This window comes from Erpetoichthys calabaricus, chromosome 11, assembly GCF_900747795.2.
Source record: "Erpetoichthys calabaricus chromosome 11, fErpCal1.3, whole genome shotgun sequence".
Taxonomy (NCBI): domain Eukaryota; kingdom Metazoa; phylum Chordata; class Cladistia; order Polypteriformes; family Polypteridae; genus Erpetoichthys; species Erpetoichthys calabaricus.
In genome coordinates, this window is record NC_041404.2 from 141,759,564 (window position 1) to 141,772,968 (window position 13,405).

The window sequence follows — 13,405 nt, forward strand, 5'->3', positions numbered from 1 at the left end:
TGTCCCCAACAACAATCCCATCAACCCTTCTTAAGCGCTCCAAAGGACACTGGATGGCCTGTCGGATCAAATCTTTGAAACCTCAAGGCTCTGCGGCTGAAAGGCGGCTCATCTCCTACCTCACCGAGTCTTCCCGACCCACCATTGACAGCTTAGCTGGGGTTCAAGTCACCCACTGTCGGCTCTCTGTGCAGCTGCAGACTCCATCACTTTAATAAAAGCCTTTGAGTTGTCATACAGCATAGCCAGGGTTCAAGTCCCCCTTGTGGGCTCCATTGGTGGACTGCACATCACATGACTCAATCAAAACCACATTCAAGTTACCAGGTGGTTCAGCTCATCCGGTGTAGTTACCCACCATGGGATTTATTAATTCATATTAATTACTTACATTTATATAGTGCTTTACATTGACAGTGGGGCGTAACTTCAACCACGACTAATGTGTAGCACCCACTTGGATGATGCGACGGCAGCCATTATTGCTCCAGAATGCTCACCACACATTAGCTATTAGATGGTGAACGGTGAGAGAGAGAGAGAGATTAGGGACAGGGAACGATTCAGGAGATAGAATGGTCATGGTGGGCAATTCAGTCAGGACCCTACTCTTTACGAAGAATGTCCGGGGATCTTTTATGACCACAAAGAGTCCGGACCTCTGCTTTACATCTCATCTGAAAGACGGCACCATTTTGACAGCACAGTGTCCCCGTCGCTGCACTGGGCCATTGGGATCCACATTCAGACAACAGGGTAGTTGCCCCCTGCTGGCCTCACCAACACTTCCTCCAGTAGCAACCCAAGCGTTTCCAGGTTGGCCTCCCATCCAAGCAGTGGCCGGATCTGACCGTGCATAGCTCCAGGGGGATGTAGGTGGTATGTATGGCTGCTAGCAAGTGGTGGACGGCACATCACATGACTTAATGAAAAGCCCTTTACCTTCAAGTTGTCAGGGAGTTCAGCTCGTCCCGCGTAGCCGGGGTTCATGGTGATGAAGACGGAGCAGGTGGGATTGAGTGAGAGCTCGGTTCCCTCGAACAGGAAGCGCTTTAACTTGCGAATGATGGCCTGCTGAATGCTGAGAATCTGCTGGGCAACAACTGACAGCACTTCCACCTGTGCAGGGAAAGACAAAGAAAATGCACTCGTCTTCATTTACGGCAGGCCTTGAAAGGTGTAGAGGAAGTCGGGCTACTAGTCTCCAGCCGGCTGAGCCCTACTACATGGGTCACGCTCACGGCGTTCAGTCACATTACTGAAATCAGAGGAATTCACACAACAAAGAACAGAGCCAGCCGTAAATCCTTCAGATACTTCAGACCTGATATTCTGCCCCTTTATTATGGGATGGCCACTGCATCCTGGGTCTTTATCTTTATCTCGGGGCATAACGTGAGCTACCACAGGTACTGTATGCTGATGACACACAACTGTATTTATCAACAGCGCCTGATGACCCCGACTCTCTTGACTCACTGACCCCCAACGTCTTACTTGTGTTTCTGACTGGATGAGTAGTAATTTTCTCAAACTAAATAACAAGAAAACACAAATTTTAGTGATTGGATTGAAAAATTGTTATAATGAGGTTATTAGAAATAGACTTGATGCATTAGGATTAAAAATCAAGACGGTGGTAAAGAATTTAGGGTGTGATATGTGGCCGGCTTTTCATTCCGGCCAATACCCCCAGGCCGCCAGGTGGAGCCTTCCCTGCAGCATGGACGTGCCCCGAGTTCCAGCAGGGACTCATGGACTATGTAGTTTTTATGCACAGCTCTGCTGGATGCCTTGGGGACCACCAGGAGTCGCTGTAGGGAAGCTCGTGGACTCTTACATGCCCCATAACCCGGAAGTGCGTCATAATCCCATGACAGGAAGAAACGGCGTGCTTCCGGGTTGAAGAAAAGGACTGTTTACCCTGACCCGGGAGGAATAAGGACTTGTGGGTTGTGGAACAGAAACCACTTCCGGGTCAGGGGGTATAAAGGACCATGGGAAAGCCCAGTACGCTGAGCTGAGCTGGGTGAAAGGGTGGCAACGCGTCTGGGAGAGGAGGATTGATTATTGTATTGATTATTGATTTATTTATATGAGTATTGGGGAGTGTAGGGTGCTTTGTGCACGGTTTATAGATAAAATAAAGTCATATTGGACTTTTATATGGTGTCTGACGTCTGATCAGAGGGTTCAAGGGGTCACGGAGGCCTCAAACTATCACAAGGGCTAACTAATGACTCGGACCTGAACTTTAAATCACATGTTAATCAGATTACTAGGACAGCATTTTTTCCATTTAAGAAAATAGGGGGCTGTGTCCCCTGCTCACTTCGCTCGCCCACCCCCGGGTCTGGTTTACCGAATATACACTGCCTGGCCAAAAAAAAAAAGTCGCCACCTGGATTTAACTAAGCAAATAGGTACGAGCCTCCTATTGGATAATTACTGCGTGGGCGATTATCTTCAGCTGGCAACAAGTTATTTAACCCTAACTGGTGCAATGAGTGGCTTCTCATTTCTTAAACAACCATGTTGAAAGACATATCTCGTGGTCGTGGAAAAGATGTTAGTCTGTTTGAGAAGGGTCAAATCATTGGCATGCATCAAGCAGAGAAAACATCTAAGGAGATTGCAGAAACTACTAAAATTGGGTTAAGAACTGTCCAACGCATTATTAAAAACTGGAAGGATAGTGGGGACCCATCGTCTTCGAGGAAGAAATGTGGCCGGAAAAAAATCCTGAATGATTGTGATCGGCGATCACTTAAACGTTTGGTGAAATCAAATCGAAGAAAAATAACAGTAGAACTCAGGTCTATGTTTAATAGTCAAAGTAAGAGCATTTCCACACGCACAATGCGAAGGGAACTCAAGGGATTGGGACTGAACAGCTGTGTAGCCGAAAGGAAACCACTAATCAGTGAGGCAAACCGGAAAAAAAGGCTTCAATTTGCTAGAGAGCATAAAGATTGGACTCTGGAGCAATGGAAGAAGGTCATGTGGTCTGATGAGTCCAGATTTGTCCTGTTCCAGAGTGATGGGCGCATCAGGGTAAGAAGAGAGGCAGATGAAGTGATGCACCCATCATGCCTAGTGCCTACTGTAGACTGTGATCTTGGTGAAAAATTAATGCAACACTGGATGGAACTAAATCTTGTGATATTGCAGAAGCTTATCGAAACAATGCCACAGCGAATGCGTGCTGTAATCAAAGCTAAAGGCGGTCCAACGAAATATTAGAGTGTGTGACCTTTTTTTTTGTTGGCGACTTTTTTTTTTGGCCAGGCAGTGTACAATTTAAAGAGATTGTTAGTTTCATGGGAATTGTTACAAATGCATTATTTCCACTTTTACTTTAAAACTTTTGTAAAAACAATACTTGTCCTTTTATTTCCGACCCCGGGCGTGGTTACATCTCTTTCTCGCAGGACGTATAACGGCGCTCGCATTGTGAAGGGGGGTGCGGCTGAACGCACGCTAAGGAGATGCCGTCGGATCATCTGCTGGCTTTCTGCTGCTGGTGAGCTGCCTGTTCTGCTTGTCGCTTGTCGTTGTTTTAAGAGCTGGGAGCACTTGAAGCGTGTCTTATGTACATGGGATTTCTCAGTTTTTTATTTTTAATAAATTTGCAAAAACCTCAAGTAAACTTTTTTCACGTTGTCATTTTGGGGTGTTGTCTGTAGAATTCTGAGGAAAAAAATGAATTTAATCTATTTTGGAATAAGGCTGTGACATAACAAAATGTGGAAAAAGTGATGCGCTGGGAATACTTTCCGGATGCACTGTACACACATTTAAAAGATCGAGCCATGGCCATCCTGAGGTCGCTCCCTCTCCTGGCATTTTTTACCCCCCAGACTCCCTACCGCTCCGGCCATTGCTGCTGGCTGGCCGGACCCCCTTGATGAGGAAGACTTTGCGTTCTTTTGAGCAGGAGTCGGGCCCGGTGCGTCAAGTTTGACTGATCTTCCCAGTGAGGCCGGGTCACCTCTGTAAGAGACTCGTGTTTGTAACTGGCAGAGCAGCAATAAAGTTTCAACTCCTTGAACTCTCCTGTGCAACTTTGTGACCCAAGATTGACAAAAGGCTTTGATCGAGGAGGTGACCATAGGGCCCAATGGTCACTCTAACTGAGCTTCAGAAGTCACCCGCTGGGATGGAAGACTCTGTTGGAAAGAAGCCCACCTCAGCAGCACTCCATCCATCAGACAGTTATGGCAGAGATGCTAGAAGGCCTAGAGGAACACGAGGACAAAAATTCTCCGGTCTGATGAGACAAAAATGGAACTCTTTGAGAAGAACCAGGCACTGCTCATCACCTTCCTAACACCATCCTGATGCTGAAGCATGGTGGTGGTGACATCATGATATGGGGGTGCAGGGGCAGGGAGACCAGTCAGAATTGAGGGAAGGACGAATGCAGCAAATTACAGAGAGGGCCTTGAAGAAAACCTCAGATTGGGGGGACACATTTCAGTATGACGATGACTCAAAGCAGACAACTAAGACATCTAGAGTGGTCCAGCCAAAGCCCAGATTTAGCTCATTTGTGGAGAGAGCTGAAGACAGGAGTTTACAGACACTTGCCATCTAGTCAAATGGAGCTTGAGAGGTTCCACCAGGAAGAATGGGATAAACTACCCAAATCCAGGGGAGCAAAGCTTGTAAAGACTTACCAGGAAGACTCAAAGCCCGGAACTGCTGCCACAGGGGCTTCTACAAAAAGTACTGAATTGAGGGTCTGAATACTTCAAGGAAGGAGAAATCTCACTTTTAATTTCTAATGAATTTGCAGACCTTTCTGAAAATGTGTTTTCACTTTGCCATGATGGGTTATTGAGTGTAGATTGATCTATAGATGGAAAAGGTATCCATTTAAAATTAAATCTACAACAGCATGAAATGTGAAGATTGTGAAGAAATCTGGATACTTTCCAAATTCACTGTGTGTTTGCTCAAAAATAAAAACCACAACCATACTTTTCCCTGCAGACAAATGTGGACCTGTCGACACTCGGTGGCACAGACCCCTTGCCAGCCAGCTCCGTGCCACAGCAGTTTGCCTCTTTTCGGTATTGGAGGAGGATGATCCATTGGTTTGTGCCACCTAAAGTTCAAGTGAGGTTAGATTGAAGGAGGAGGATTTCCAGAAGTTTACAGAGCGAGTCAGGAGAGGTCCGGTAAGAGGTGAAGATCAGAGATGGCACCAGACAGAATAACCTCTTCTGGATAGAAATCAAGGTAAGAGAAGAAGAGAGGACCAGGAGAAGAAATAAAGGAGGCAAAAGGAGAAGACAAACAGAAAAAATATTAGATAAACAGATAGGAAACATTCATCCAAAGAAATACTTAAACTGGAGGGCAGACCCAAAGCATAAGGAGGAAAGTGCCAGGGACATTTACAGGACGCCAAGTGACAGAAGGGATTAGCAGCCAAACACAAAGAATAACGTTTAGAGAGCTGAGGTATGCTGATAGTTGGGGTTTGTGGAGGATGTTGAAATATTGTTAAGGTTTTCTTTACACAAAAACAGTTGTGGAAATCTCCAGAAACCCGGATAACCGTTGAGAAAGATCTGGATGAGACACGGGACAGCTGCACTATTAACTAAACAAATGAGCGTCAAATGGTCTCCTCTCGTTTGTCAAATTTCTTACGTTCTATAGGATGCAAGGAAGAAAGTGACCCACCTCAATGCGGTTAAACTCATCAAAGCAGGCCCAGGCCCCGGACTGTGCGAGGCCTTTGAAGAATTTGCTCATTGCCTTGTAGTCCAAGCCGTCAGAGCAGTTGAAAACAACGCACTGTGGACAAAAGAAAATCACACAAGAGTCATAACGTGATGTAAAGCATAAAAGTCAAAGAGGAAAGCCTGGATTAGCACAAACAGTCCCATCCCATCATGGCACTGTGGGGTCTACCACTGCGTTCTTAACACTGTGATGGTGGGCCTAGCAGAGACCGCAACTTCAGGAGGTTTGACATGGTGGAGTAATGGAGACATGATAGTGGGCTGTGCAGTGGCATTAACACTGTGAGGAGTGACACCAGAACTAACACCACAGAGAGCCCCGTGCTCTAATATAATGGATGACACCCAGGGGGCTCATTAATCCTGAGACTTGAAAGAGATACTGATAGAGAACCGTGATGGAGGGCACTGTGGAAATCCCCCTAAACTGTTAGGTGGCAGCAGGGAGACCTGTTAACAATTCATGGCTCCCTACTCCCTTGCCAAATTTCCCACCGGGGGACAAGGAAAATTTCATTTATCTATCTCTTACACGGTGCGTGTCATATCCATCTATTATATAGTGCCTTTCTCAGCATCTGTCCATCTATTATATAGTGCCTTTCATATCTATCTATTATATAGTACTTTTTCCATTAGCTATCTATTATATAGAGCCTATCTTCATATCTATCTATTATATAGTGCCTTTCACATCTATCTATCATTATATAATGTTTTTAATATCTATCTATCAATCATATAGGGCATTTCTCACTATCTATTATAAAATGCCTTTCATATCTATATCTATTATATAGTACTTTTTCCACTAGCTATCTATTATATAGAGCCTATCCTCATATCTATCTACTATATAGTGTCTTTCATATCTATCTATTATATAGTGCCTTTCACATCTATCTATCATTATATAATGTTTTTAATATCTATCTATGTATCATATAGGGCATTTCTCACTATCAATTATAAAGTGCCTTTCATATCCATATTTATATCTATTATATAGTACTTTTTCCATTAGCTATCTATTATATAGAGCCTATCTTCATATCTATCTATTATATAGTGCCTTTCACATCTATCTATCATTATATAATGTTTTTAATATCTATCTATTATATAGGGCATTTCTCACTATATATTATAAAGTGCCTTTTATATCTATATCTATATCTATTATATAGTACTTTTTCCACTAGCTATCTATTATATAGAGCCTATCTTCATATCTATCTACTATATAGTGTCTTTCATATCTATTTATTATATAGTGCCTTTCACACTATCTATACATCTAAGATAAACGAGGTGATGGAAGGCGTACCTGTCGCTGTAAAAGAAGGTTAAGACCCAGGACTGCAGGGACCCTGAACCTACAAAAATAAAAGTGGGCAGCAAGTGGCGAGGTCCGAGTACTTTCTGAATCCACTGTACGTTCATATCCACAAGGGGATCATTTAGCAGTGTCATGTCTCCCCCAAGACTCCTCCCCTGGCTGGGATCTTTTGTTCATTTTTGACTCTTTGATTTATGTCATTTATGTGCATTATTCTTTTGTTTAATGTATGTAAGCTGTCTGCGTTATGGTCCATATGTCGGGGGGGCACCTGCCAATCGTCACCAGGTACTACCCTCCAGCCTTTAAATCCAGAGGGTCTCCCACAGTTCCTGGTGATTCATTTCAAACTTCTTCAGCATTTCTAAGCTTAGTTTTGTGCTTTGGGGATTCATTTAGATTTCTGACCATTTCACTCCGTGTTTCGATTTCGCCATGGGATTGAGTATTGAGACTTGTCCCCCTTGCTGGCAACACTTTTTGGCCTTATGTGCTTTACGGAGCTTTTTGTGAAATAAACCTTTTTTATTTTATGTAGCTTTGGTGCTTGCCCTTTTATTACTTGCCGGGGTTTGCTGGTATATCCCCCTCTAGTAGACATTGTACAACAAGCAGCAGTCTCTGAAACTGCACAAGTGAACTGATCTCTCTGACATCTCACATGTGCACAAATACGAGGCGTATTTCACGTTCTTGATAAGGTCGTCATTTGATTTTCTTAAACTTTTCATTTTAGTTGTGCTCATCTCTCAGGGATCTTTGCGTTTTTGACACCACATGAAGTGCAGTGTTAGCTGCTACCAGGCTGGACTGCACTTGTGACTAATGACTGGCTGTGACGGTGCAGGTCCTGCTCCATGCTGCCAACTCTCCTTTGGGAGCCTCTTGAACCCGACACTGTCGGTAATGTAACTGGATCAACTGGACAATGAGGACACCAGTCGAAGCAAAGGGAAGGTGCAAAGTGCAAACAGTCCATGTCCAAAACAATAGTGCAGTGCTCAAAACATCAATAAATAAATAATCCATTAAAAACAGGGTGAAAATATGGAGGTTAAAATCCCAATAAATAACTCCATTTAAAACCGAGGTTGAAATACTGGCTGGAAGTCGTCCCTTCTTTAAAAGCCCGGTGCCTTCTTGTTTTAACTGGCGGCTCCCCTGCTTCTTCCATCCGGGCCCTGCCACTGGGGAGTCGCCCTACCTGCGGGTGCAGCTGACTTGCCTTCCGACCCCTGGCTCCGTATGGCTAATCCGCCTGACCAAGACTCGGGTTCTTCAACGACAAGGGCGCTCACGTCGGGACTCTCCCTCCTCCCAAGCCTCCTGCGGTGAGTCGTCCTCGATCCTGGTCACTCCTGCTCCTCTGAAAAACTCGGCAGGAGTGACCCAATCCATCCACCCCCGAGTGCCAGCCAAACCTCCCAGCTGCCTGCTCTTCCTGCTCTCTCGCGCCCACACTGGCTCTCAGCCGCCAGCCTCCTCCTCTAACCTCCGCTCTCTCTTTCGATCTTTTTTACCCCTCTACACTCGCGCTCCTACTATTTAAAATGGGGACAGGCGCGGCGATTAGCAGCTCCCGGCATCAATTACAGACACGGGCCATTCCACCCCTGTGCACTTCAGTGCGGAAACGTCCATGCCCGTATCGCGCCAGGGAACCGCTCCTAAATAAGCGATTACTTATTTAAAAAACTGTCCTTTCCTTCTGAGCCGTGGACCCGCTATATCACACTGGCACTTCAATGCCAGTTCTCAGTCCCGTCTCAGCCTGCTCCATTTTCACTGGTGTGGCATCCCTTTAACTTCCAGCAACTGAGTTTAGAAAAATGGCGTTGTGTTTAAATGGAACCCCGGGTGGTAAGCGAGGCAATGCACTGTAATCGACACACGCTCCCAACCTCCTTCTCCTCCTCCTCTTCGGTCACAAGTGAGTGGTCCTTTCATGGAGGCCAGGAAGCGTGATAGGGACGGTCATAGACGTTATGGGTTGGCTGGCATCCCGGTTTTGATGAATGGGGTCTTTCCTGGCTGGGAGGCCCCAGTAATGGAGGGGTGGCACGAGTTTGCTTGCCAGTTTCAGGCATAAAGAGAAGCAGCCTGTGTGACAGACGAAGCGAGAACAAAATGGCGTAAAGAAGCCGAGTGACTTCTGGATGAGCACAAAATGGCAGCCAAGCTTTTCGACAGACCATGTGATCCCTCCAGCACAACAGGTGGAAACACCTTTCTGGTGGGTCTTCTGTGTGCCCACCCCCTCACAGGGCTGAGTGGGAGTTGTAGCTCCAATGGGCAGCCCAGCTGGGTGGCATGAACTGGTGGGAGAAGGTGTCCCCAGTTTAGGGAAGTTCAGCCCTGCCGGGATGCAGTGTGGTGGCACCGGTATAAAGACGACTGCTCTGCTGCACCCAGAGGAGCGGGTCTTGGGTGCAATGGAAGGACAAAGGGGAGTGAAGGGGGAAATGTTTGAAGGGAAATTTTATTGTAACACGTAGTGGAGAAGAAAGACGCCTTGTACAGTTAACAAAAAAGCCTAAATCATGTCTGGAGTTTGGGGTGCTGCTGCGCCCCCTACTGGCCACAGAACGTTTCTTAAATTAAGGACGTGGTTCATTATTTTTTTTTGGAATAGCCAAGTCAAGTGTTTACTTACAAGAACCTGAAGCTGCAATGGGGAAAAGCGAAAATTCTGCTCATTTACTGTTTTTAATTGAATTCAAGGCGAAGAGGATTTCAGAATGACAGCTGCGGGTCCCCACTGCTCTGCGACGCTTTAGCTCTTCCTACGGGCAGCTATGGGCTGTTGTGGCAGCCCCTGATCTCAGAGGCTCGCTGTCTGCCTGCTTAGTCCATAACTGCGATGCTTGCGGCCTTTTTACATTTTTTCATTTATCATTCCATTAATACGAGTTCTACGGCTTAGAGCTCATTTGCAATCCCACACAGGCGACGGGGACCCAAAGGTGGTTTGTGACCTTCAACGACTCCATCTGCTGACATCTTCTTCTTGCCATCCGTATTTATGGCATTGAAGCAACAAGAGGCATTTCGGTTACTTTAAAACGAGCCAACATGTCAGTTAATCCTCCCCAATTGTTTGCCGCACAGCACTTATTAGTCAGAAACTCTTCTGCTAGCAGGCATCCATCAGAGCGAGTCATCAGCAGGCTGGCTTCTCCTTTCTTGGTCTTTTTTAAATGAACTCTTCTTGACAGGCGTGGTCACTGCGCCATTTTTCTGCCCCACTGCTACCTTTAACTCTTTGAGGGCTGAATTGTTTTTTTTTCCTGTTTTCTGAAAGGCACAGCAATGGTTTCACACATAAATCAGCATAAAAGGTCTTTTGCCACATGCTGTGGCTTCTGTTGGCACCCGTTTGGTGTCTCTGGCGACAGCGGCACTGCGGTGGCAGCTCGACAACCAGCAGGAATATGGACAGCAGTAGCAATCGCAGTGTAACGCAATCTGGTTTGTACCTCCTGTAATCGTAAGAGGCAGTCCTCCCAGGTGAACGTTGGCGTAGGTTGTGACAGATTGAGGCCCTTATCGTCCTCTTGAACCCTCGGACAATACTCCAGACACCATGTAAAAGTCCAAATATTACTTTTATTGGAACAATAACGTGCAAAAGCACCCTCCACTTCACAATACTCATAAATCAATAAACACTATACTAATCAATCCGCCACACTCCCAGACACTTCGCCACCCTTCCTCCCAGCTCAGCTCAGTGTACTGGTTTCCCAGAGTCCTTTATATAGTCCATGACCCGGAAGTGTTTCTCCCTTCTGTCCATGTGATCATGAACACTTCCGGGTCGGATAAAAAGCTCCTTTCTTCAACCCGGAAGCACGTCGTTTCCTCTTGTCATGTGATCATGACGCACCTCCGGGTTATAGGGCAAGTAAGAGTCCGGCAGCCTCCCCACAGTGACTCCTGGTGGTCTCCATGGTATCCAGCAGGGCTGTGCATATAAACTACAAAGTCCATGAGGCCCTGCTGGAATTCGGGGAACGTCCACGCTGTTGGGAGAGCTCCACCTGGCGGCCTGGGGGTGAGGGCTGGAATATTTAGCCGGCCACCCACCACAAGGTGCATTAGCTACACGGACATGTTCAGCACCACGATCAGCTGACGCCAGCCCCTCATTTTCGTTTTTGATCTCCAGATCACTTACATCAAAATCCGACAACTCAGAGTCCAACTCAACGACACGATATGCTAAATGTGCATTTCGTTTTGCGCATTCGCGTTGGGCTTTCGCCAGATGTCAATGCCATTTGAGGGGTTGTTTGCTCTTCTCTACTCATGCATGCGCAGAAAATCTCGGTCAAATCAACAAAACTAACTTTAAAGAGAGTTGAACTAAAACAGAACGGCAAGTTTTGTCACAGTTTACAGGTGATTACCGTCCTCTACCCATGAATTTCGACAAAAGTCGACATCCGCCCTGAAAGAGTTAATATTTATTTCATGACATTCTTTAAAACAGACTTAATTCAATTCAAGATGTGCTGTTATGACTGAGAGTCCCGAAGCACTCCAAGAATACACTAGAGGGGGAAATCCAGTGAAAACCTCTGGCCAGATACAAAGAGGGTGACAGAGAATCTTTATAAAATGAAAGATTTCTTCGTCGCAAAAAATGCTCTGCAAGTACACGAGGCTCCATAAAGCAAAAAGGGAGTTGCCAGCAGTGGCAGCCCAAGGTGAACAAGTCCAAAACACAATCCAAAAAGTCAAAAAAACAGAGCCAAACGGTCAAAAATGCAATAAACCAAAAATGACACAAGCAAAGCAAACACACAAGTAGCCTTCACCAACTCCCAAGGGCATTCAAAATGAACCGACCGGCACTCTGGAAGACCCTGTGGATTAACAGGGCAGGGGGCAGTTCCTGGCAGTGGTTGGCACATAGCCCCGTCACTTGGGGGACCACCCATAAAACACATAGAACATAAGAAAGGCATAGAACGGAAAGCAGACGTGACATTGACCTCAACCTCAACCTTAGTAACAGGAGCAAAGCAGGAAACAGTCCTGGATGGGGCGCAAGTCCGTCGAAGGGCCCACCGACGCACAGAGTCGCCCAGTGATTGACCCAACCTGTAATGGAGTAACGGAAGGACGAACCACAAAGACGTAGAATGGACTTTCATGTGATGAAGCCGGTTCCATACAGACTCCCTCTTTCCATATGGGAGTCTGCTGAACCAACACCGTCGATAGTTATGACCGAGATGAGCTGAACAAATGAGGACAAATCTCATTGACGCCAGGGGATGGTGGAAAATGCTCAGGTGCTTTTATTTAAAAAAAACAAAAGTAAAACCAAGAGTGTCCATAAAATCATTGAAACGTGGAGATAAAATCTATAAGAAATAAATCCATTAAAATAGAAGTTAAAATGCACCCGATGGCAGCCCACCACCTTCTGTGTCTCTGGCTCACCCATCACAGGCGTTGCCGGCACAGCCTCGGCAGCACAAACTCCTTTCTGCCGACCTCCATTTTGGGTGCCGCCACACTGCACAGCCAGACCGTCCGAGGTCAGCACACCTCCAGTCTTCCTTCGCGCTCACGCAGTCGCTTCTCGGATGCACTGGGAGGTCTTACATCCCACTCACCCCACTATACACGCTTAGTCAATGGGGTAAGCCAACCAGCCCCTAGAGCGCCTCAGCCTGTGCTCCTTTCCGGAGGCCCGGCTCGAGCTGCCTTCTTCTTCCTGGTGTCTGGATCATCTCCCATGACTGCCTTTTCTGTCCTTTAACCTCCTTCTATTCTTTTTCTCTCTTTTATGTCCCTTTCTCTCTTTTGCATCATTTATAGCTCCCTCTGGGGCGCTGCCTCGCAGTTAGGAGACCCGGGTTCGCTTCCCAGGTCCTCCCTGCGAGGAGTTTGCATGTTCTCACCGTGTCTGCGTGGGTTTCCTCCCACAGTCCAAAGACATGCAGGTTAGGTGCATTGGCGATTCTAAATTGTCCCTAGTGTGTGCTTGGTGTGTGTGTGTGTGTCCTGCAGTGAGCTGGCACCCTGCCCGGGGTTTGTTTTTCTGCCTTGCGCCCTGTGTTGGCTGGGATTGGCTCCAGCAGACCCCCGTGACCCTGTAGTTAGAATATAGCGGGTTGGATAATGGATGGATGGATGGATGGATATCTTCTTCTCCCCTTGGGCCGGCCCGTACAGTATATACACACACACACACGTCTCTGGCATTAATCACACGCCGCAGGAAGTCAATGAAGCCATTGAGAATGATTGCACCCGCACATGCAATTAACCTCACTAACTCGCCACAGCTGTGCAA

General features: G+C 46.4%; 1 protein-coding gene across 1 annotated transcript in view; it reads right to left on the reverse strand.

The window, feature by feature from the left end:
• Positions 1 to 13,405, reverse strand: part of dnah3 (dynein axonemal heavy chain 3) — a 287,745-nt gene that overhangs the window by 88,121 nt on the left and 186,219 nt on the right. The window contains exons 30-31 of the mRNA XM_051933798.1: positions 5,695 to 5,808; positions 943 to 1,119 (exon numbers count right to left, since the gene is read on the reverse strand). Of these exons, the coding sequence (XP_051789758.1) occupies positions 943 to 1,119; positions 5,695 to 5,808 (291 nt within the window). The remainder of the gene's footprint in view (positions 1 to 942; positions 1,120 to 5,694; positions 5,809 to 13,405) is intronic.